The 26,698-nt window shown below is 36.5% G+C and overlaps 2 protein-coding genes across 2 annotated transcripts; one reads left to right on the forward strand and one right to left on the reverse strand.

Moving 5' to 3' along the window:
• Nucleotides 1–3,249: 3,249 nt before the first annotated feature.
• LOC123785233 (olfactory receptor 4P4-like) lies at nt 3,250–4,182 on the reverse strand. The gene has a single exon (XM_045786951.2). The coding sequence runs from the start codon at nt 4,180–4,182 to the stop codon at nt 3,250–3,252; it is 933 nt and encodes a 310-aa protein (XP_045642907.2).
• Nucleotides 4,183–22,650: 18,468 nt separating this feature from the next.
• Nucleotides 22,651–23,589, forward strand: LOC123785234 (olfactory receptor 5D3). Its single transcript, XM_045786952.2, has one exon. The coding sequence runs from the start codon at nt 22,717–22,719 to the stop codon at nt 23,587–23,589; it is 873 nt and encodes a 290-aa protein (XP_045642908.2). The 5' UTR covers nt 22,651–22,716.
• The last annotated feature ends 3,109 nt before the right edge of the window (nt 23,590–26,698 follow it).

Consider the following 26,698-nt stretch of genomic DNA (forward strand, 5'->3'; position numbering starts at 1 on the left):
CTTTTTTTTTTTTGGTAAAGATTTATTTATTTATTTGAGAGAGAGAGAGAGAGAAAGAGACAGCAAGAATGGAGTTAGGTGCAGAGAGAGAGGGAGAGAGAGAACCAGACGCCCTGCTGAGCCGGGAGCCAAACATGGGCTCAAATGGGGGTCAATCCAAGGACCCTGAGCTGAAGGCAGATGCTTACCCGACTGAGCCACCCAGGCACTCCCCTTTTATTTTAGATGAAAGTTTATTTTGGTAAAGAACAAATTTTAAAAGAGGATATAATCATGATTTTTGTACGAATAATGAACAAACACATCAAAGGTTTTATTTAACTCAGGATTGAATGCAGAAACCAGTAAGATGTTATCACTGGTTCAGACAACAACAATATGTTCCACACATTTATAGTCTGGGAAAGAATGCTGAAATCAATTTATAAGTGGCTGCAAAACTAGCAAAATATCCACAAGGCTCCAATCAATTGCATTTCATTGGACATAATTTGCATTTCTATGAACAGGCATTCCTATTATTTTCTATGAGTTAACTTCTGTATCTATAACGTTGTAAAATATTCTGGTCAAAGACAGTGAAAGGTGGTTCATATGAATGAAAGAGCTAAGAAGGACATTCACTAAATTGTAAAGAATCTCATCATTTATCTCTACAGTTTTATGCAGATATCAATGATCCCACTGGAGGGAGAATAATTGCTCTTGCAGAGAAAGACAGGAAAATCAATGAGGTGATGACAAAGACATTTTCTTGAGAAGGTGAGAAGTTTTATTTTTCAGTCATACAAGTCCGGCTGGCCTGGAAGACAAAGATTCTGAAACAGCATCCAAGTTCAAGGTTTTGCTGGTCTTCGTGCCAGAGACTCTGCTTATTGTATACCAGAAAGTGATCTTTTACATTTTGGCTCTGCTGCTGTCCTCTGGCATGTCCTGTTCAAGCCCTTCTGATGTAGTTTTGAATATAGGTGAGGTCCGGAGCCAACGGCCAAGAAATAATTCTTGAGACATCTTTGGTGCAAAAAGGTGGTTTTGTTAAAATACAGGGACAGGACCCGTGGGCAAAAAGAGCTGCTCTGGGGTCATGAGGAGTGGCCCATTGTATCCTTTCAAGTTGGGAGGGGGTTAGGGATAGCATGAGCCTCCCAGGTATTTTGGAAACAAGGTTTCCAGGATCTTTAGGGGGCTTGTTATTGTTGGGAAAGGTCATTTATTACTGTTAGTAAAAACTCAGTCATGAGACCCTTCAGATGTATATCAGTGGGTCATGTGCTTGGGGGATGATTGCCAACATGTATCTGGGGTGGTGGGGGTAAAGATAAAGGAAGTTTCCAAAGGAATTTTTATATGCTACAGCAGACTTACAGGGTCCTGACAATTATCATATGGTTTCACTCATTTATGGAACGTAAGAAATAGGAAGATCGGTAGAAGGAAGGGAAGAATGAAGGAGGGGTAAACAGAAGGGGAATGAACCATGAAAGACTATGGACTCTGGGAAACAAACTGAGGGTTTTGGAGGGGAGGGGGTAGGGGATTGGGATAGGCCAGTGATGGGTATTAAGGAGGGCACATACTGCATGGTGCACTGGGTGTTATATGTAAATAATGAATCATGGAACATTGCATCAAAAATTGGGGATGTACTGTATGGTGACTAATAAAACAAAATAAATATTAAAAAAAAAAAAAGATTGTCTTTTGCCCTTAGCAAGCTATTAACATCAAGGAAGCTGAGTGCCACAAGGAATGCCACTCTGCCTGTTTCAAGGACTTGTCAATGGGCTATAGATAGTAAGGAAATTTAGTAATTTTTCTTCTGCCTCTGTTTCCCACATCACTTCTTTTTTTTTTTTTTTAAGATTTTTTTTAATTCATTTGAGAGAGAGAGAGACAGAGACAGAGCACAAGCAGTGGGGAGAAGCAGAAGGAGAGGGAGAGGCAGACTCCCCACTGACCTGGGAGCCTGACATGGGGCTCAATCCCAGGACCTGGAGATCATGAGCTGAACCTAAGGCAGATTCTTAACCATCTGAACCACCCAGGCACCCTCCCCACATCACTTCTTAGGAGCTCTGGTATAGCTATCGAGAATTAGACAAAGAACAACTAAGAAAGTATTTTGGTATATTTTTCAAGAATTTTTAGCTTGTGATATTTTCACTTTCATTTGTTGGGTATTTTAAACTGAATCACAGCACTCTACTATTTTTCTCTTTATGTTCTGCACCCATTTTAGGAAAGCCTTAAGAATAAATTGTAACCCATCTCTTTTTAGTATGTCTTTTATATCAGCCTGACACAGATTCTTCTGCAAGCATTTCAAGTCTGAAAGTTTCCAAGCAACTTTGAGTTTCTCCTCTGTTCTGATTAAATATCCAATGGCCTGATTTTAAACCTAGGTGTTACTGATTTGGGGCATATATTAATTTTCTCCAGGGTGACTTTCAATTACCACTAAAACCAAAACAAAACCTGCCTTTAACTTTTGCAGGGCTAAAAAAACACATCATTGAGTTTAAGTGATATTTTCCGCTTGGAAAATGTAAGTTCACCAGTAACAGGAATGTGACGTTAATATGGGAGTGTTCCTCAACTTTTCCCATCCTTATACCCCATATCTTCAGAGAAAGTTGCTAGAATTAGCCAGAGAAGTGCAGTTAGTTTATATATGAACAGAGCTGGGAGAGCAAGTGCCTTAAAGCAAAACAAAAGGTTTTGATATGGGGCTTGGGATGAAGGGCTGGTGTCGGGCATGTGCTCCAGAATGCCACTGGCTACAAAACGATCAGAATAGAAGGAGAATTTTTTGAAAAATATTGTTGTGGTGCCTGAATTAGATATGTTAGAACATTCTTTAATAGTGCAAGTAAAAGTTCAGAATTTTTTTTTAGCATTGTTTGGTGGCTAGAATTGGCTTCATTGAATGTAGCCATACCCCAAAATGAGCTATGTGGGCTTGCAGGGCTGATTTGTGCGGCACACTGCCTTGGGTAGTCTGCTGATAAATATCTAAGTTAGTTGCACAAACGGTCAATGGGGCAGAGGAGATATAAATAAGGCAACTAAAAAAGAAACACAGCAGAGAGGAGCCTGGGTAAATCTGGGAAATCCAATCTTTTGCTCATATTTGGGGCTACACACGTTGCTACATACAAGACACAGAGGAAAGCATTATGCATTTTAAAGGCTTCATAGTAAAGAAGTCATGTATTTAACAAACTCTGTGGTGACAATCAGGGATGCCTTTTAATTTGTGTCCTTACTTCCCATGATGCGGCACCAAAGTTTCCTTATGGCATTCTTCATCTCCATGTTTCTTAGTGTGTAGATGAGAGGGTTGAGCATGGGGGCGATGACAGTATAAAAAAGAGCAAACACTTTGTCTTCTGGTAACGTAGTTGCTGGTCGAATATAAATAAAGAGTAAAGGAGCAAAAAAGAGAACCACCACAGTGATGTGGGAACTGCATGTGGAAAGAGCTTTGTGGCGATTCTCTGCAGAGTAGGACCTGACAGTATATAGGATTACAGCATACGATACCAGCAAGACGACAAAAGTCACCAGACCCATTAGTCCTGAATTGGCAACGACTAGGAGACCGATTCTACTTGTATCCCAGCAGGCCAGCTTCAGCAAAGGATACACATCGCAGAAGAAGTGATCTATCTCATTGGGGCCACAGTAGGGTAAAATGATGGCGAGGAGAAACTGACCAAAGGAATGTAGGAATCCACCAAAGCAGGAAGCTGCAATCATGGCATCACACTTCCACCTGCTCATGATGAGTGTGTAGTGCAGGGGCTTACAGATGGCCACATAGCGGTCGTAGGCCATCCCAGTGAGGATGAAGACCTCAATCCCCCCAAAGAAATGCATGGTAAAGAGCTGTGTCATGCAGCCATTGTAGGAAATGACCTTCTTTTCTGCCAACAAGTCAATGATTAACTTGGGGGTCACAGTGGAGGTGTAGCAAAGGTCTGCCAGGGAGAGGAAACTCAGGAAGAAATACATCGGATGGTTAATGAGTTGACTGCAGGTAATAGAAATCATGACAAGCAGGTTTCCAATCAAAATTGCAATGTAACAAAGTAAGAACAATAAAAAGCAGAGGATTTCTATTTCCTTTTTCTGAGAAAGTCCTAAAAGAATGAATTCTGTGATGTTATTCCTATTTTCCATGATCCAGAGCAGTGTGTAGCTACCTGAAATAAGACAAATTATGAATTCTTATGATATATATTTAAATACGAAGAGACATACCTTTCGTTGGTAAGGGGCAGATTATAATGGAAAGCATTCAAAGGTTGAAGAAAATAGAAATCTAAATGTTATCAATGAAGGCTTTTCTGCAGGTCTTTGTGTCACTTTCTTGAAAATATTAATTAGTGATAAATGTCTTAGGTGCCTGAGATGAAGACTAACATTGTAAAATACAGTATATTATGTAATCATTCTTAACATGTATTATAAAACATCACTGGATAATAGGCCTCAATAGAATGACAAAAATGGTATTTTAGAGAAAGAAAAATAAATCTCCTTGCTGTTCTCATTCTTTATTATTGAGAAATAGAAATGAAACATTGAGAGAAAACACACAAAAATGCAAATTTATGTAGTATAATAGGTGGATAATGTTATATGAGAGAAATTTCCTGCCACATGTCCCATGTGGAAAGGGAATAAATAGAAAAACCAACCAATATATTTAGAACTCTGAAGTATTTATACATGGGTATAATCAGTTTTATTTCTCTTGTGCTTCATTTGTAAATATGCTTAATTTACAAATGAAGGATTGATTATATTTCATAGTCAATAAATGGATAACAAGAAAAGTATGAATATCTCTATTTATCAAAACTTTATCATCTCAAATGCCTTTGACATTAATCAAGGCATTTGAAGATAATGGTAGTAGGTAGAGCTTGGATTTTAGGGTCTCCCTGTAAAGCCCTACTCACTTGCATAAATTGGCTTCTTTTTAATTGATGTACATAAATTGTTCACTTTTTCCTAACCACCCATCCTGAAAGTGTGTGCTATCTTCACTTAGCACATTGCCAGTCTTAACATCCCTTTCCTTCTTTTCTCTTTCATTGCCATTGCATTTGCCTCCCTCTCACTATAATAAAGTAATGTACGATCAGCTCTATTAATGTCTCTTTGGTAACAACTATTAAACCTCAGGACAGAGAAATACCTTTCTCGTTGGTAGATTTCAAATGTCATCAATAGACTCAGGAAGAATTTTTGAGAAATAAGCTTTCAACTTCCCACTACAGTATACCATCAATTCTCTGCTTCAGCTATATAGGACACTGAACCTTAGTATTTAAAACATTTTGTGTTAATTATTTGTAACTTCAGGACCAACATATTCACAATTGATTTTCAAAACTATAACGCTTCCCTTCCCCTTTTGCCTTTCAGTGGAGTTATCATTCAAATTTATGTACATAAAGCTCCAAAAGTTGGGTTTTGAAAAGAAAAACATAGAAATCTATCCAGTGCATGAGAGTTAACATCAATTGTCACAAACTGATATTTTGGTATCTTTTATGCCATAAAATGAAGAAGGGATACTGATAGTGGTCAAATAAGCCATCTCATTCAATTAACAATTACATTTTAGGCTTTTAAAATTATTCCCAATAACTTAAAAGAAGTTAGCACTCTAGTATAACTTTTCCCAAATATTCTATTCTTGTGATTTAGGGAAAGGGACTACAAGTTAAAGTTTTAATTACGATCTAGTCGTTACTTCGTGATTAACTTGCTCCAGAGCTGATCGATGAACTTAAGTTTTTCTCGATTTTTTTTGCCTTAATGGCAGTCTACATTTCTGCTAGATCTAATATGCAAGGAACTTTTTGTCAGGGAGCAGATTAAATCACACTTGAAAAATATGGTGCAAGTGCAATTTTGTTAAGATTATGTTTTCGAACCCAAAGTGGAAAATACATAGAATGATTAGGGATTATCAGGAAAATAAACAAGACTTTTAAAAATGCAGATAGTTTGTTTTAGCAAATACTCAGATATTGCAGACAAAACACACTGTTCTTTTAAAAAGTATAATCATGTGAATGCACCCAATCCATTTTGTTAGAAAGATGGGGAGAAAAAGATGTGAAAAAGACATTATCTAATTTACTTTTTGAAATACAAAATCTACATAGTACATGACCCAAACACTATAATCTATGTTCCTGAGTCGCTTGAAAGTGTATCATTTCCCCTATTTTCAAGTATTTCTATAGAAAGCTAAGAAGGGATGATTCCTATATGAGACAAGATTCATTTCATAATTTTAAAGCATGGATAGTAATGTTAGTAATATCAGTAAATATCCCTTAAACCACTGGGCTGTTTGTAAAATAGAACAAAACATTATCTCCTTCATCTGGCTCTATTACTTCTTAACTGGATGATTTTAATAGGCTGTGTTCCGTTTATGTATTCAGTTTAACCCTAAGTGAACTGTGGGTGTTAAACTAGATCTTTAAGGAAACTTCTGGGACTGACCTATCTGCAATTCTGACCTCTGTTAGGAGGAGTCAGCAGCTGGCTATTGATGGCTCATTGCCTTTCTTCCAAACACACCAGAATAAATTTCAACTAAGCTTCAGATTGCTGCCTCTCTTATCCCCTTCAAGGTCAACTGAGTTAATTGCACAATCACTTAATTGCACAATCACAACAAAATGGCCTTTCTTCTCAGGATCCCTTTCCCTGGTCCTTCATAGCTTGCTACTTTAAACTCCCTAAACACTGGTTCCTTTACGTACTTTGGTACGCAGGAATCTCTGGCTGTGCCTATAGGCTTAAATTTAAGTATTCTTCCCTGAAACGCCTACGGGTTCTCTGCAGCCCCCTGACTGGACCTTTACCATTCCCAATCAGGCCCTGTACAATCAGAGTCCATTCCACTCCCCTTATTTCCAGAGAGATTTTACAGACTCCTGCAGCCCACCGTACAACTCACGCTCCAATATTCCAAATCCTTCCAACTTAGAACTAACGACTTTGTTTCATATTGCATATTTTTGTCTGATTGTTAAATGCTTTGGCTTGTCTCTCTAAAGGAATCTTGGTGAGTGTTAGTGCCACTGCATAAATGGACCCAATGGAAAACCAAAACAAAACAAAATAAAACTGTATGTCTTTCAGATCTGTGTTGAATCTGTTGGGTGTCTGATTTTTGGACAAATTATATGACCTTTCTGAACCTCATTTTTAATCAATCAAGTAAGGAAAATAAATTTCATCTCCTGTCAAACTGAAAAAAGTCGAATGAATGAATGAATGAATGAATTCATGCTTATTATGTGCCAGATTGGGCTTGATGGGCAAAACCTGAAATTACCTCTGCTGCACTCAAGTTCTAAATAGTAAGATAGTTATCTGATTCCTCCATAGTAAGACTGTGACTAGATAATTAAATCATGAATTGTGAAGAATTCGATGAATAAGATAATCATTCATAATTTAATCAACTAGATGACAGCTGGCCCCAGCGCGTATTAAAACATTTTTGGGGGGCGCCTGGGTGGCACAGCGGTTGAGCGTCTGCCTTCGGCTCAGGGCGTGATCCCGGCATTCTGGGATTGAGCCCCACATCGGGCTCCTCTGCTATGACCCCTGCTTCCTCTCCCACTCCCCCTGCTTGTGTTCCCTCTCTCGCTGGCTGTCTCTACCTCTGTCAAATAAATAAATAAAATCTTAAAAAAAATTTTTTTTTTCTATTTCTTTTCTCTCTATAGCCACACATTATAGTTTGATCACTTTAAGTAATTAGTATTCATTTACCAAATCAATGAATAAATTTACTTTCAATGTTTAAAAGAAGGAAATGGAAGTTCATTTTAATTATATATCATTATCATTATAATTTTTCTTATATTGAAGAGATATAAAAATACAGAATATTTATAATCAGAGTGATTTCTGAATGACAGAGATAGATAGGTAACCATTTAGAAAGGTCCTTTTGATTTCTACCAGTGCCTGTTTGTTAGTAAAAACTATTTGGTAGTCACATAAATCTCCTCCCTCTAACATTCCCTCATTCCTTACTAGTCCATTGGCTTACTGTGGAGATGCCACGCTTGAGTGGAGTCTGATATGTTAACACTCATGTCTCTTTCCCCAAAAGTGGCAGTCTCCTACCTTAGTGGCCCCCAAAATGCAGATATAAACCTGGCTGTGCTTTATTCCCCACTCTTTCACCCATGCTGGAGGCATAGGAAGATCATCTTTATCCACTTCCCACTTTAACAGATAGCCCAGATTTGGCAGAATCAGAATAGGTGGTGTTTAAATACAAAACTGAAAAACACAGACTACAGATATGACGTAGACGATTAACAAGAAGTACGAATGGTCAAGTGACCATTTTTCAGTTTTGTATTTAAACACCACCTATTCTGATTCTGCCAAATCTGGGCTATCTGTTACACTCTGTATTTCCTGAGTTTTCCTTTTCAGATTTTCTCTGTATCCTTCACCAAAATACAAATCACTAACTTTCTGTTTTATTTATTTCCCTTGAAATTATCTCAAGTCATGAAAAAAACCAAAACAATTAGCACTGTGATGTTTTGAATTCCTTTATGCAATTGACACAGAGAGGATAAATTATCATATAGGGATTGTCACAAAATATGCCCACAGAGATATTCTGTATTACCAGATAGAGGAAGCAATAGTTTCAATAGTTTATTGTATACAAATTATGGCTGAAGTTTTCCAATAAACATCGGTCAAGGCATAAATAATCCTTAAATTGATATTTTAACAATAAATTCTAAAATAATAGTTCTTTCTGATCTAAGGACAGTGAATAATTTTGGGTTGGTTAAATAAAACTTAACTTGTGTCCAAGTCACCAGATATTTGGCTTACATCTAGGGTACGTACAATGATTCAAAACCACCACACTCAGAATCAAGCAATAAAGTCAATGAATGTGTCTTAATAAATTTCATTTTCTAGACTGTTCCAAAGAATCCTGAAACTACAACTTACCAGCTCTCTAAGGTAAGGTGACCAGTTTTCTTCCAAAGCAAATTCAGGAGTCTCCCCAGGTATATTTTAAAACTCAGTAGAGGAAGAAACTGATGTCTTCAGCATTTATCTTGGCAACTACTCTTTATCGCTCCTCAGATAGCACTTTATGGCATTCTCCGGGGGAAATGAAAACAAAGACAATACACATGGTTCTTGTCTGATTCCAAAACGGCTTTACCTGGGAGATACCTAACTTGCAGAAATTTATTGCAGTGTATCTGTGAGGTTACAAATTCCCATTGGGATAATTTGACCAATGTGAAGCTGAACTTTTATTTTTTACTGTTTAAAAATGTTTTAACTTTATTCCAATACCTAAAAATAATTCTGTTAATCAAGTGAAATTTTTCCTGTGTGTATATGGAAACGAAGACCAGCTCATATTCCATTTAATATGGGTGTAGTTATACAGAAAATCTGATAACCTGAAAGACCTGGCACTTCAGAAAAAATTAGAAAGCAAAGAAAACTCTGGGTTGTAGATAAAAGGAAAACATTAATGTTGCCTCGATTTACAGTTTGCAGAGGACGCTAAATATTTCAGCAGGCATCTCCTGTTGTCTAATAAAAACTTTTTATTTTATTTTTTAAAGATATTATTATTCACTTGAGATAAAGAAAGAGAGAGAGAGAGAGAGCAAGCAAGCATGTGTAGGGGGAGGGCCAGAGGGAGAGGGAGAAGCAGACTCCCCACTGAGCAGGGAGCCCAATACAGAGCTCCATCCCAGGACTGCAAGATCATAACCTGAGCAAAAGTTAGATGCTTAACCATCTGAGCCACCCAGGCACCCCTAATAAAACTTTTTGATAAGTTACCACAATCTGTTGTCTTTTCCTTTTCCTTCCTTGGCTGTTGACTTTTCTGTCAAAAATTCATCCAAGCAATCCCCTTATACACCACATCCCTGGAATGTAAGATATTCCCAAGTCTTTTTTTGTGCTTTATTTATTTTTTAAAAGATTTTATTTATTTATTTGACAGAGAGAGAGACAGCCAGCGGGAGAGGGAACACAAGCAGGGGGAGTGGGAGAGGAAGAAGCAGGCTTCCCACTGAGGAGCCTGACTCAGGGCTCCATCCCAGAACTCCGGGATCACGCCCTGAGCCGACGGTAGATGCTTAATGACTGAGCCACCCAGGCCCCACTTTTTGTGCTTTATTTTTGTCTTACAATTGATTTCTCAGTAACCATATCCTCTCTGATACAATTTTTCTCAAGAGCCATAGGCCATATTCCTCAAATTTGAAATTTGGCAGTTCAGCAACTTTCGGTGCATAATTCAGGAGCATTAATTACATTTACAGTGTTGTGCAATGACCCTTACAGTATATTTCCAAAACTTTTTCATCATCTCAAACAGAAACTATGTACCCATCATCCTTCCCTCTGCCCCTGGTATCCTCCGATTGACTTGTCTCTATGAATTTGCCTCATCTAGATATTTCATATAAGTGGATTCATACAATATTTGTCCATTTGTGTATGGCTTATTTCACTCAGCATGGCATTTTCAAGGTTTATCCGTGTTGCGGCATGTGTCAGAATTTCATTCCTTTTTATGGAAGAATAGTAATCCATTGTAGGCATATAGCACATTTTGTTATCCTTTGTCTGTGGGTGGACACGGGTTGTCTTCACCTTTTGCCTATTTTGAAAAATGCTGCCAAGAACATTGATATATAGAAATCTATTTGAGTCCCTAATTTTAATAATTTTAGGCATATCACTAGTAGTGTTATGTGGTAATTTTACTTACAACATTTTGAGAAACCAACAAACCCTACTCTATGGTGGCTGGACCAGTTAAATTCCCACCAGCACTGTATAAGGGTTCCAAATTCTAGACATCTTTGGCAACATCTGTTTGTTATTATCATTGCTATTGATATCTTAGTATGGAGTGGTTTCTCATTGTGGTTTTCATGCGCATTCCTCTAGTAAATAATGATGGTGAACTCCATTTCATGGGCTTTTTTTCCCATTTACACATCTTCTTTGGAGAAATGTCTATTCAAGACCTTTACCTACTGTTTGTTTGTTCATTCATTCATTCATATATGAGCCCTCCTATAGTACATCATTAGTTTCAGATCTAGTATTCAATAATTTATCAGTTGCATATAACACCCAGTGATCATCACATCACATGCCCTCCTTAATGCCCATCATCCAATTACCCCATCCCCCCACCCACCTCCTCTCCAGCAACCCTCAGTTTGTTTCCTATACTTAAGAGTCTCTCATGGTTTTTTTTTTCCTTCTCTGATGACTTCCCAATCAGTTTTACCCTCCCTTCCTCTAGGATCCTCTGTGCTGTTTCTTATATTTCACATATGAGTGAAACCATATGATACTTGTTGTTCTCTGATTGACTTATTTCACTTAGAATAATACCCTCCAGTTCTCTCCATGTCCATGTAGATGGTAAGAACTCATCCTTTCTGATGGCTGAGTAATATTCCATTGTTTATGTATATCACATCTTCTTTATCCATTCATCTGTCAGTGGACATCTCAGCTCTTTCCACAGTTTGGCTATTGTGGACATTGCTGCTATGAACATTGGGGTGCAGGTGCACCTTCAGATCACTACATGTGTATCTTTGGGGTAAATACCTAGTAGTGAGATTGCTGGGTAATAAGGTAGCTCTATTTTTAATGTCTCGAGGAATCTCCATCCTGTTTTCCAGATACCAGTTTACATTCCCACCAGCAGGGAAACAGGTTTCCCCTTTTCTACATCCTCGTCAACCTTTGTTGTTTCCTGTCTTGTTAATTTTAGCCGTTCTGACCGGTGTAGGGTGGTATCTCATTGTGGTTTTGATTTGTATTTCCCTGATGCCAAATGAGGTGGAGCATTTTTTCATGTGTCTGTTGACATTTGTATGTCTTTGGGGAAGTGTCTGTTCATGTCTTCTGTCCATTTCTTGACTGGATTATTTGTTTTTTGGGTGTTGAGTCATCTGATATGTCATTTGCATATAATATCCCATTCAATAGTTTGCCTTTTCGTTTTCTTGACTGTTTCCTTCACTGTGCAGAAGATTTTTATCTTGATGAAGTCCCAATAGTTCAGTTTTCCTTTTGTTTCCTTTGCCTTCAAAGATATGTCTAGCAAGAAGTTGCTGCGTCCAAGGTCACAGAGGTTGCTGCCTGTGTTCTCCTCTAGGATTAGATAGATTCCTCTCTCACATTTAGGTCCTTCATCCATTTTGAGTTTATCTCTGTGTATGATGTAAGAAAATGGTCCAGTTTCCTTCTTTTATATATGGCTGTCCAATGTTCCCAGCACCATTTATTGAAGAGACTGTCCTTTTTCCATTGGATATTCTTTCCTGCTTTGTCTAAGATTAGTTGACCATAGAGTTGGGGGTCCATTACTAGGTTCTTTATTTTGTTTCATTGATCCATGTGTCTGTTTTTGAGCCCGTACCACACTATCTTAATGATTAGAGCTTTGTGATATAGTCTAAAGTCTGACATTGTGATGCCACCAGTTCTGGTTTTCTTTTTCAACATTTCTCTGGCAATCCGGGATCTTTTCTGGTTCCATACAAATTTTAGGATTATTTATTCCAACTCTGTGAAAAATGTTGATGGTATTTGGTAGGGTTTGAAATTGAATGTGTAGATTGTTCTGGTAGCATAGACCTTTTAACAATATTTATTTTTCCAATCCACGAGCATGGAATGTTTTTCCAACTCTTTGTGTCTTTCTCAATTTCTTTTATAAGTGTTCTGGAGTTTTTAGAGTATAGATCCTTTACCTCTTTGGTTAGGTTTATTCTGAGGTATCTTATAGTTTTTACTGCTATTGTAAATGGGATTGATTCCTTCATTTCTCTTTCTTCTGTCTATGTGTTAGTGTATAGAAATACAACTGATTTCTGTGCATTAATTTTTATATCCTGCCACTTTGCTGACTTCCTGTATGAGTACTAGCAATTTTTAGATGGAGTCTTGAATTCCTGGGATGTATCATACTTGGCCTTGGTATCTAATACTTTAAGTGTGCCATTGAATTTGGTTGCTAGTATTTTGTTGAGAATTTTTTCATCATATTCATAAGGAATATTGCTCAGTAATTTTCTTTTCTAGTGATTTTTTAATCTTTCTCTTTGGTATCAGAGTAATGGTCGTTTCTTAAGATGAGAAAGAATGTTCACTTTTTTCCCCTTTTTTTCAGAAGAGTTTGAGAAAGATTGGTGCTCATTCTTTAAATGTTTAGTAGAGTTCACTATAGTTGAAACTATGATTACGGCTTTTCTTTCTTGAAAAGTTTTGGTTATGGATTCAATCTCTTCACTATTAGGTCTTCAGATTTTCTACCTCCAGAGTTAGTTTAGACAACTGGGGTGTTTATAAGAATTTGTCAATTTCATCTAGGTTGTGTTACTGTTGGTGTATAATTGTTAATTATATTCTCTTGTAATCCTCTTTATTTCTGTAAGGTATTAACACTGTCCCTTCTTTCATTTCATTTCTTTTTTTCTTTTCTTTTTTTTTTTTTTTTAATGAGAGAGTTTGCATGAGCAAGAGGGTAGGCAGAGGGACAGGGAGAGAGAGAATCTCAAGTAGGCCCCATGCTCTGCACAGAACCCAGTGTGGGGCTCAATCTCACGACCCTGAGATCACTACCTGAGCTGAAATCAAGAGTCGGAAGCTCAACCAACTGAGCCACCCAAACGCTGAGTCCCTTTTATCATTTCCGATTTTAGTTATTTTTGTCTTTTTTTGTCAATCTACTTAATGCTTTTTTGTCAGTCTACCTTTTTTTTTTGTCAGTCTACCTAATGTTTGTCAATTTCATGGATTTGTGTGTGTGTGTGTGTGCACACGTGCACACACTCACATTTCTTCTATCTTGCTTTTAGAGGATTCTTAATTTAATTTATTTATCTTACTCCTCCTTTCTCTTAACCATTGCAGCTCTAAGGTTACTGTCCTCATTTTCCTTCCCTCATTTCCCTTAGAAAGAATTTCTGACAAATTGTTCACCTCAAGTTCCATACAATAGCTACCCTTTCTTCTATAGCCAATGATGTTTCTTATGGGGCTTTGGATCTGTTTGCAAATTTGGGTTATGTAAGTGGGAGTTCATTATTGATTTTATTTGTTTCGTCCTACTAATAGAACCTCCACTTCTCTTTCTTCTGTTCTAAACTGATGGTTCAGATTCTCCACCATGTACACATAGAATTATGGTAATGTGACATCCAAAGATAGTTAACTTTTGATAAATATTGCTCTACTTCCATGTAACGTCTGCTTCAAAGGATTATCTTCCTCAACATGGTGTAAAACGTGTGGGTTATTTATTCGCTTTCCCTTGTCTGAATGGTTTGTGGGACAATGGATGGAAAGATAAAACTTTAAGAATTGTCATTATCTTAAATGCCTTTTTCTAAGGCTTGTTGAGTGGAACAAGCCTTTTATTTATTTTCATTTTATTGATATCAATATGCAATACCATGTAATTTCTTCTTATAACTGCCTTATACAGTAATTTTGCAGTTATGGTCTAGATTATTCCACTGTCAATATCTAATGACATGCTTTTACATTTTTAAATGGAATGCCTTTTTTTATAAACACTGTTATTAATTTATACTTTGCTTTAATAGTGTTCAAGGAATGCTATTTACATTTTTATTATTTTGTTGCATTTATTGTGTTTTACTGATGGGTTAAAATTTGGTCAATTTTTATAAGTGCTCATGTACAATTGAACAGATTACAATTGAGTGTCCATGCACTCAACAATAGGTCTTCAAAAGTTCTAAATGACATAATTTGTATATTTGACTTAACTTTTATAGAGTAGGACTCCCAACAAGAACAGAACACACACATGTTTCTCAGTGCACAGAGAAAATCTATCACAATTGAGCATTTGCGGGATTACAAAGCAAACCACAGCAAATTTCGAAGGACTCGAATCAGTCAGAATATTTTCTGTGAAAACAAAGAAACTAATTAAGAATGTACTAATTTATTCCTTAATTTTAACTTTGCTGAATCTCTTTGCTTTTGAGTTTCTCTGGTATATAGAACAGTGTTGGATTTAACTTTGTCATTGAATCTATTAATATAATCAATATGTTCTGTTTCCATTCTGTAGTATTGTATGTCAGACTTGGTATTTTACATCATATTCATGCATATACATATATACGTGGACATGACACTCATGTGTATATATAAATAGACAAATGTTTTTTCACCATTTAGTTTGTTTTGTTTGCGTTTTATTTTTAGGAAGGTTTCTATTTTTGTAAGGATTTTTATCTTTATGCTAAAATCCTTATATATTCTTAATACCCTTTGGATTTGTGTATTTACTCATTACAAATAAATTGCAATAAACTATTAACATTCTTTATTCTTCAGACTCAATGATTGTGTAAGTGATCAAAAGTTAACACATTACTTCTAGCTCAAAATAAATAAATGTAAAAAAAAAAGGATAAAGGCGAGTCAGTGCTTAAATGTTGTCAAGTGATTTACCATCTTTGAAAATTTGTTCCCTTGTCTCTGAAAGTAAGGTATGTGGAATGAATAATCCTCAAAGTATATTCAAGCTATGAACATGTTTTCTCTTTGTTTCTCTTACTCTCTTTAAAGCAATTAATACAGAGATTTTAGTGTCTTGATTTAAATTTTGGTGTCACCCTGCCATCTAGTGGATATTCTATTTGTTTCACTTGTAAGGAAAAGAAACTGCTATTTTGACCATATGAGAAAAAAATCCACCAATTGCAATGTAATTTGGTTGTAAACAAAAACGCAAATAGATGAGAACCAAATTTGCAATGTTGGAGGAAATTGAAACCAACGTTTCTTTCTCATTATGCCAACTTAGGATCAATTTTTTTTCTTTTTTTTCTTTTTTTATTATGATATGTTAGTCACCATACAGTATATCATTAGTTTTTGATGTAGTGTTCCATGATTCATTGTTTGCGTAGGATAACCTTTTTAAAAGAGTGCCTCCTGTGTAATAAGAAATAATACCAGATTGGGATTTAAGAGATTCATTATCGAGTTTGCCTTAACTCTTTAATCTTTTCTGAAATATAGGCCATACCAGAAACCCCGTTTAGATCAGGGAATGATGAAGAAAATTGCCTGTAATTACTATAATTAAAAGTTATCCTAGATAGAGAGTAGTCATGGGCATATAATGTATATTCCCATTCTCAAAGGTATCTGTATCTATAGATACCTATTTATGTCTACATCTGTATCTATATATTTATATTATCATAGATGGATTTGGGAGGCTATTTTGAATAGAACTCCTTACTTCCTTTAATATGCTATCTTTATATATTTATATGCATTTGTATGAAAGGTCTTTTCATTTACAGACAAAAATTAACAAAGCTTGAATTGAACCACATCTTTATGTTAGCAAGATCAGAGTATGACTATTTAATTACTGTAATCATTACTTTCATTGGATGGGCAGTTAAACCAACCTGTTAGTATAAGTTCTGGGTTTTGCAAACCATAATGATAACTTAAAAACAATAGAGTATTTTGAGAACACCAAAATAAGTGAACTTTGTGAGAGAGCTCGACACCAATCTGAGGATTAGTCACAGAATATGGAAAATACAGAAAGACATCGTGGAGTTTTATCAGCATTCTTGCTCTAAAGTCACTCCTGCTGTCAAGAACATAAAGCTCCCTTCCTCCATCTGTCTACGTGATCCGTCAATGCAGCCAAACTGAACGCTGTGATTATAATGTTAGAACTGCATCAGTTTTATTCACAATACCTATACCTTCAATGCCAAGCTCTTCAGTATTCCATTCTTGCCCTGTTGGCATGAAACCCTATTGCAAGGTTCAACAACCCACACTAATCCCAATTGCATTCTTGACACAATCTGGCTCCTCTGATTCTCCAGTTTTATCTTGTACTGCTACCTGCATAAACTATTTCTACTCGATAGAAACATGAACATCCAAATTCCTACCTAGGCTCAGACTACCTCCTCTGATAAAAAAGTCTTTTATTTTTATTTTTTCCTCTTGTCCCTGTAATCCCATCCTAACATCACAGTTCAGACTGAAGTTCAAAGTCCTATTATGATTTTGCCAATCAGGAAAGATCTTGGAATTATACAATTATCTCAACTTCTAAAGAGTACCTCTAATGTGCTCAACCCAAGCTTAAATTAAAACCAAACCAAACCAAAACAAAACAGAAAAACCTTATGCATAGTAACTATGCAGAAAAGTGCAGTATCTTTTCAAGCAAATTACTGTTTCCCTCATTATGTTGTAATTACATTATTATAAGTCACAATCTGGAAGCAGCCTAGGTCTCTCTATCGCTATGCAGAAGACATGTGCTTACTGATCTGGAAACAATTTTGAAATTTACACAATCAAGAAATAAATTTCTATTGCATAAATATGTCCCACACATCAAATCTGACTTACTGTTTTTTTTCATAAATAAAATTTTAGGGCTGCCTGGCTGGCTCAGTCAGTAAAGAATGGGACTCTGTATCTCAGGCTGTGAGTTTGAGCCCCTCATTGGATGTACAGGTTACTTAAAAATAAAATCTCAAATAAATAAAATTTTGTTGATACAGAACCATGCCTATTGAGTTATGCACTGCCTATGGCTGCATCCATGCTGCAATGCTGAATAGTGGAACTTGGGACTCTATGGCCCACGAAGTCTAAATTATTAACTGTTTGGCTCTTTACAGAAAAAGTTTGCTGACACCTGTCCTGTCACATCAAGTCACTGAGATTGAGATGTTTATATGTTAAGACACGGCAGCGTCTGAAATAATAGATACATTATTCTTTCCATAAACCCAGATTATAAAATGAAAAATAGCGTAATAGCTTTTTTCAGTTTTAATAATAAATGTAAACATTGAAAAGTACCATGGTCCCATTTGGAAGAGTGATGCAAACTGTTAGTAGCTTAAGAAAATCAGCGGTTTTCATAGAAAATGAAGTTCACAATATAATGCTAAATTTTTAGAAGGATAATAAACAATATAACTATATAATATAATACTTATTGTATAAATTTTATATCCAGATACACACTGATATATAGTGTGTATAATTATGTGTGTATAACCTTATGGAGAGGGAAATCCACAAATACAACAAAGATAAGAGCATTTATTTCTGGATTGTTGCACAGAAGCCAACTTTTCTTTGGTACATTTCTGTATTTTACAGGTATTTCAAGACATATTGTCTGGTTCAACATCTTTAAAAGACCGATGGAGAGGCACCTGGGTGTTTCAGTCATTAAGCATCTTGATCTCAGGGTTGTGAGTTCAAGCCCCATGTTGGGCTCCATGCTGAGTGTGGAACATACTTAAAAAAATAAATAAATAATAAACAAATGACCCATGGATTAAAGTTCATGACGAAATGACTCCCCAGTCTTCAGAAGAAATCATATATGACCAAAATGTCACATGGGACGTTACTTCGTCTAATTGCCATGTTTGTGCCATCCAAGGCGATATTAGTATATTCTCAAGGGTTAACATCCCTAAGGTCTTGGCGGCATATATGTAGTTAGATAAGTTTGGTGTTAGGATTTAGCTTTTTGGTCTCCCTTTCTCTCTGTCATCTCCGAGTTTATTTTTAATAGATTAGAGGGAAAAATCATTTCCCTGAAATATTCATTACAATGTCCTGAAGACTTCTTTACTTTACTTTATTTTCAGGTTTGTTACTATTTTTTTTTTAAGTTGAATTCTCAGCAGTAAGTTTCCTGGAGTCTTTTTCAGTAAATGAATAAGCCAAATTATTCTGCACTCAGGTGAGTTGATTCATTCCTATTTTGTGTTACTTTAGAAAGAAAATAATGTGTGCTAATAATCTAACTGTCCTGAGACTTAGTTCAGATAAGTAGAAATACTCAGTTCTTTGTCTTTAACCACATTTATTATTATTCACTATCCTTAATCACTAAGAAGTAGTTTTAGTTTTTCTGGATCATGATATTACCTGTCTTTATAAACACAAATTAAATTTTAGTTACAATAAGAATTGTATGTTGTCATATATCATTGGTAGTATGTATCATTCCTCAGATTAATTCTCAGAAGAAGAACAATTTTGAAGATAAGGCCCTATTTTATAATTTTATAGTTTTTAAATTGTCCCTTAGAGTGCTAGGTACATAGTGGATGCAATGAGAAAGCATGACAGATGTCACTGGAAAGGAAGGGGACGGTATGCAGAGCATACTGTGCTGTCCGTCAGCTGAACTTGGTGGACACCTCCCAGAGCTAAATGGGGGACTATGAACTTTTACCCCAAGTCTGTTGGTATAAATACAGAGTGCGGGAGGTGGAGTGGAAAGTTACATGTGTGGAAAAGAGATGTGCATGAGAATGAGCTAAATATACATTAGAAATTACATTTATCTTTATCTTTTTATTTTTTTTTGAGAATAGTTGACACACAATGTTACATTGATTTAGTGTGAGGTGTACAACAGAGTCAACATCTCTGTATGTTATGCTGCGCTCACCACAAGCGTAGCTACCCTCTGTCAACCATACGATACCATCACAATATCAGCCGTGGATGGAGCTTATGCTAAGTGAAATAAGTCAGACTGAGAAAGACAAATACCATATGATGTCATTCATATGTGGAATCCAAAAAACAAAGCAAATGAGTAAACAAACAGAAAGTAAAATGAGACCTATAAACACAGAGAACAAACCGATGGTTGCCAGAGTGAAGGGCTGGGGGTATGGACTAAATAGGTGAGGGAGTGGGAGATACAGACTTCCGGTTATATTTGTATTTGATGGGGATGATTTCCCTCTCAATCCCGAGCTGCTCAGACTTTCTTGCCACAGCCATATGGAACCAATACAGATTTTGGAGGAAGTATGTTCAGTTACAGAATTTGTATTTAATGAGTTTTATATTAAATTGAAAAATATTTTCAGGAGATGATGATAAATGTGGTGGAAGATGAAGTCACAAGTATCAAAGAACTCTTAAAAGAGCAATTGGAGAAGAAAACGTGCAGGGGTGTGGGAATGATATCTTTGTATATATGTTTTCCGGCATACTTGTAAGTCCTATATACGGTCCTGGAGGGTAAAATCATAGCAACTGAGTGAAAACCACAGAGACTTTAATTTCAGTTCATAATAAGACATAGAATTTTCACAGAATTCTATGTGGAATGGTCTTCCCTTCTATGCTTTGTGCTATTTTAGATTTCAGGAAGTAGTCAGGAAGTGACTCTGAGAATAACTAATTGCATTGGCAGAAAAAGGTGATTCAGTCATTTTGGAGGAATATGGGGGCAATTTAAGAAAAGAATCTAATGCTTCCTTTCTTCCCCCGAATGTCCTCATTTTATGCTAATTAAGGAAGTTTAAGTCCCTTGGAGCTTTGCTATTTCTACTTGTTTTGTAGGACTCAAGATGTGTTTCAGCGCATCCTGTGCGAAGCTGATTTAATAGGGAAGCCTAAGTTCTTCAGCGTTATTATAAGCTTTTACCTCAATACATGTGTATTATATGCCTAGAGTTTACTCATTCACATACTCAATAACATTTACTGAATTAATAAAATACGAGTATGTGTATGTGTATCAAAAAGTATCACTTTTTGATAATGGTATAAAGAGTATGACCATGGCCATCAGTAAAGGATCAACTGGGGGTAAAATTATTGTAAGAAATTAAGAGAATAGGGTATAAGAAGGATTACATTTATGTTTATGAAACTAGCTCAATGCCAAAAAGGAAAAAGAAAACCCTAACCAAGTAACAACAACCCTGTACACTTGAGGAAGTCGTGACCCATCTTTGGAGGTTTTGTGGTAGACTAAGTTTGATGACAACATGGTAGAAAGATCTCCAGCACAATAAAAATAGTCTGTACACGTTATAAGTAAGTTTGTTTCTTCACACATTTCACCAAATACCTGATATTACAATATACCCAGAAAGGGTAATAGATTTTTATGATTTTCCATAATTAGGTAAATGTGGCTGATCGAGTATGTTATTCATCCGCAGGACATAGCTAAAATATGGGGAGAGAAATGTGTGACTGCATATAAGTTCTCTGGAAAGGGAATTCAAAAATAAATGCAGCTTCAAGAGTAAAAACAAAGGTAACTTGGTCATTTCTTTGGGTCATTAATTTTCTTTTGAATTCTAAGTTTTCATAGTTAAACAGGTTAAGCAGGGAAGAGATTGTAGACACTTATGATGTATTTCCTCCAAGACAAGCGTTTTAAGTAAACTCCGATTCATGAAAAACTAGACAGGTCCTTCTCAAAAAGCCAGCTGTCTATGAGGATCCTGAGTCTGATCATTTGAAATTTATCAAAGACAATTCTGTTTTTGTTCTTTCACCCCTGACTGCCTTCTTTTATTATTCTATTTGCACAAACTTCATATTCATCTTGTAATGGCGATATTAGTAAATTCTAGCTATTTTTTTAGTTTTTATTTAAATTCCAGCTAGCTAACATACAGTGTAATATTAGTTTGAGGTGTACTATTTAGTGATTCAACACTTACATAACACACCCGGTTCTCATCACAATTCTCCTTAATCCCCATCAACTATTTAACTCATCCTCCCACCCATCTCCCCTCTAGTAACCATCAGTTTGTTCTCTATCATTAGGAGTCTGTTTCTTGGTCCGCCTCTATCTTTTTTCCCTCTTATGATCATTTGTTCTGTTTCTTAAATTCCACATATGAGTGAAATCATATGGTATTTGTCTTTCTTTGACTGATGTCACTTAGTATAATACACTCTAGCTCCATCCATGTTGTTGCAAATGGCAAGATTTCATTCTTTTTTTATGACCAAAAATATTTCATTGTATATAGATCGACCACATTTTCTTTATCCATTCATCAGCCAATGGACATTTAGGCTCCTTCCATAATTTGGTTATTGTTAATAATCCTGCTGTAAACATGAGGGTGAACGAATCCCTCAAAATTAGTAATTTTGTATCCTTTGAGTAAAGGCCTAGTAGTGCAATGTCTGGATCAGAGGGTGGTTCTATTTGTAACTCTTTGAGGAACCTCCATATTGTTTTCCAGAGTGGCTACACCAGTTTGCAGTCCTACCAACAATGCAAGAGGGTTCCCCTTTCTCTGCATCCCTGCCAACACCCTTTTCCTGTGCTGTTAAACTTAGCCATTCTGATTGGTGTGAGGTGATATCTCATTGTAGTTTTGATTTGTATTTCCCTGACGATCAGTGATCGTCGAGGATTTTTCATGTGTCTGTTGGTCACCTGTATGTCTTCTTTGGAAAAATGTCTATGTCTTCTGCCCTTTTTAAAATTAGATTGTTTGTTTTTTGGGTGGTGGATTTGATAAGTTCTTTTATATTTTGGATACTAACCCTTTATCCAATATCATCTCCAGCTTTAAAAATAAAGGTTAATATCAAGTATTTTCTACAATACTATTTATGGGTAATCACTAAGTTTCTCACCATTTCCTCACTGTAACCTGTCTTATCCAGATTTTCCTTCACATTTCTCTGAATCAGGTTTCTCGTTTTGCCCACAGGAACCAAGAAAACCAGAGTGCTGAAGCCACTTTCATTCTCTTGGGCTTCTCAGAATACCCACAACTCCAGATGCCACTTTTCCTGATATTCCTGACAATCTACACAGTCACTGTGCTGGGAAATCTGGGCATGATCGTGATCATCAAGATCAATCCTAAACTCCACACCCCCATGTACTACTTCCTCAGCCATCTGTCCTTTGTTGATTTCTGTTACTCCACAGCAGTTACACCCAAACTATTAGAAAACTTAGTTGTGGAAGACAGAACCGTCTCTTTCACAGCATGCATCATGCAATTCTTCTTTGCATGCGTATTCGTGGTGACAGAAACATTCATGTTGGCAGTGATGGCCTATGACCGATTCGTGGCTGTTTGTAACCCTCTTCTCTACGTGGTTGTCATGTCTCAGAAGCTTTGTTCCTTGTTGGTGGGCACATCGTACTCCTGGGGTATAGTCTGTTCTCTGACTCTTACCTACTTTCTACTGAAATTATCCTTCCGAGGAAATAGTATCATAAATAACTTCGTCTGTGAGCACGCCGCCATCGTCTCTGTGTCCTGCTCTGACCCCTACATCAGCCAGAAGATCATTTTAGTCTCTGCCACATTCAATGAAGTAAGCAGCTTGATGATCATTCTTACCTCCTATGTTTTCATTTTTATCACTGTCATGAAGATGCCTTCAACGGGGGGACGCCACAAAGCCTTCTCCACGTGTACCTCCCACCTGACCGCGATTACAATCTTCCATGGGACCATCCTCTTCCTCTATTGTGTTCCTGACTCCAAAAGTTCGTGGCTCATGGTCAAGGTGGCTTCTGTGTTTTACACCGTGGTCATCCCCATGCTGAACCCACTGATCTACAGCTTCAGGAACAAAGATGTGAAGGAGACAGTCAAGAAGTTAATCAACATTGAATTGTTCTGTAATAAAATGTAAAGCCACAAATGCTCAATAGTTCTTTTTGAGAGTACGTAAGAGTTGTTCAGTAATAGTATCACACAGAAGTCTATGATAACCCTTCACTTGACAGTCCACTATCTGTTCACACTAATGTTAAGTAAAATAACTTTAAAATTACATATATTAGGGATAAAAGATCAGACTACTTACACCGAGTTTTTGATTCATAAATTGGAATACAAAGGTTTCTGTGTCAATATACATGACCACATAATTGCTCAGGCCAAATTTCAGTTCAGTTTAAGTCACTTGAAGTATGAGATTTTTGAGATGGTTAGAAGAGTTATGGCTTATCACAAGGGAGTTTACTTCTTCATATAAAAGTAGAACATTAAAAGCTGTTCAACATAAAATCTAAATTTCTTTTTTTTTAAAGATTTTATTTATTTGGGAGAGAGAGACAGCGAGAGAGGGAACACAAGCAAGGTGAGTGGGAGAGGGAGAAGCAGGCTCCCCACTGAGCAGGGAACCCGACACGGGGCTCAATCCCAGGACCCTGGGATCATGACCTGAGCCAAAGGCAGATGCTTAACAACTGAGCCACCCAGGTGCCCCATAAAATCTAAATTTCTAAAAACAGAAATCATATTTAATTCCACAAGAACCATCTTGGTATTGGAAGATTCCCAGAAAAACAAACATAAATAAGAAATATAGCTCCCTTAAAAGATCCATAATACAATGTAAATTATAATTGGTCCTATTCCCAATTATAAAATATTTTCTATATACCAGCATTAGAAAATAATATACGTTTTGGAAATATATGCCCATCACTCTAGTTTTTCTATTTATGTCAATGTGGTTCTGTTTTATTCATTTTTTCAAAATTGTATTGGAATAGTTTTAGATTCATTTTAGGTTGTAAGAAATGATATAGAGAGATCCCAAGAATTTTTTACTCATTTTTCCCTGCGATCATATAATACAACCACCAGGTGATTAATAATGATACAATGTATAGCTCTTACCCAGGCATCAATTATTTATTGATAAAAGAAGCAATCATAAATTCCAGAGGGTTGTAACAATAGCAATCCTTTAGAGGCAGTGACTACTGTAGCCCCACTGATACAGTGATACGAAGTGAGGGTCCCTTGAGAGTCAACACTGACCTAAGCAGATCAGCTAAACCTCAGTCTACAGGCCTGTATGTAGGTCATCTTTATTGCACTATTTGGCTGATGGTCTATGTTGTAAGTAGAGTCACAATAAAGTATGAAAAAGAAAAGCATATTTTAAGTGCCTGTCTGAGTCTCACCTGTTAACATTTTATGAGTTAAACAAATCACATGGCCAAGCCCAAAGTCAAGGTGTGAGAAAGACATCTGCCTCTTGTGAAATGGTTAAGTTATAAGTCAACAGTCAGGGTATAGGGAGAAGTGAAGAATCTGGCTCAAAATCCACCAAAGATTGATTAACACATTTCCCTCGTTGAACACATTCTTCCTTGATAATGCCAGGTAACTTTATGGCTTATAACAGATAACCCATGACTGGGGTGGGTTTCACCTAAGTTTTCTAACAGTTGACAGGTCACTAGATTGCTTTTAGCAAATGACTGGTTGAGATTAAATATAAGAACTCCCCTTTTCTTTTGTGCCTTACTAATCATGATTAAGGTTTACAAGAAAGAGTGTGGAGATGTCCATGTGTGGTTGGTCTAACTCAACCAATTGAACATTGCTTGTTTTCCTCGATTATTTATAGTTCTATTTTCATATGGAAATTAAGTGCTCTTTACCTTAATAATTTATGCTGAATCAGGTATCTTTCTTTTTTTTTATAATAATATTTTTTATTATATTATGTTAGTCACCATACAGTACATCCCTGGTTTTTGATGTAAAGTTCCATGATTCATTAGTTGCGTATAACACCCAGTGCACCATGCAATACGTGCCCTCCTTACCACCCATCACCAGCCTATCCCATTCCCCCACCCCCCTCCCCTTTGAATCAGGTATCTTATGTAATTAAGGATGTGTAACAAAATTACCAACACTCATGGTTTAGCACAACAGTAACAAAGGATTTACTTTACTTTTTAATTATCAACCGGGGATCACAAGTAACTGATCCTATCAGGTACATTTAAAGTGTGTGTGCTTCTGTGTGTGTGTGTGTGTGTGTGTGTGTGTGTGTGTGTGTGTGTGTGTGTAGTTTAAGAAAGATCTTTTAAGAACACAAAAATAAGTTAGGAAGCTTGAGGGTGTATCATGAATATTTGGTATATTCAGTAAGGTTTCTAAGATTAAAAATAAGAATATATTATTTCTAAATGCTGTTTTTGAAGTTATGCAACCTGGAGTTTGGTACTTTAGTTAGTTTTCTGTCTTTTAGTGGAAAATAAAACAAAAACAAGAAAAAGAGAATCCTTTTAGAACAGGATGTTCTTCTATTTTGTAAATGTTCTTGCATAGCCAATTTATTTACACAAATATAATGCAAAATGCATTTCAAAAAGCCTCAGGTTATACTTTCAGCCTGAAAGTTGACATTCTAACCATGAAGCTAAACATATGTTAAATACTATGTTAGTTCACCAATGGTTGTGTGAAGTGATGGTTCTGGGCTATTTTTCTTTCTACCAGTGGATTTATACAGTACTCTTCCTTTAAAATTTTGGACGCAGTAGGCATAAGTGTGACTTTCTCTTCTCTAAGTCCTGTGGCAGAACAGGTCAATATTTAATGCGATTTTCTTTCTTTCTTAATATGTGGCCTAGAAAGGAGGTACAGGAATGATATCAATGGACTTAAAAATATCACCACTATTGGGGCGCCTGGGTGGCACAGCGGTCAAGCGTCTGCCTTCGGCTCAGGGCGTGATCCCGGAGTTCTGGGATCGAGTCCCACATCAGGCTCCTCTGCTAGGAGCCTGCTTCTTCCTCTCCCACTCCCCCTGCTTGTGTTCCCTCTCTCGCTGGCTGTCTCTATCTCTGTCGAATAAATAAATAAAAATATATATATATCAACACTATTATGTCTGTGGCTAAACTAAAGAATTCAGCTGGATCTATAGCCAAGATCAGGATAACTCACATATCCCCACTTTCCCAAACCCCTGCTGGAGGCAAGCATAT

This window comes from Ursus americanus, chromosome 24, assembly GCF_024610735.1.
Source record: "Ursus americanus isolate L20-20 chromosome 24, mUrsAme1.1.p, whole genome shotgun sequence".
Classification (NCBI taxonomy): Eukaryota; Metazoa; Chordata; class Mammalia; order Carnivora; family Ursidae; genus Ursus; species Ursus americanus.

What these genes read in the sequence shown, in the direction of transcription:
- LOC123785233 (XM_045786951.2), bottom strand. Translation starts at nt 4,182, where the DNA reads ATGGAAAATAGGAATAACATCACAGAATTCATTCTTTTAGGACTTTCT.
- LOC123785234 (XM_045786952.2), top strand. Translation starts at nt 22,717, where the DNA reads ATGCCACTTTTCCTGATATTCCTGACAATCTACACAGTCACTGTGCTG.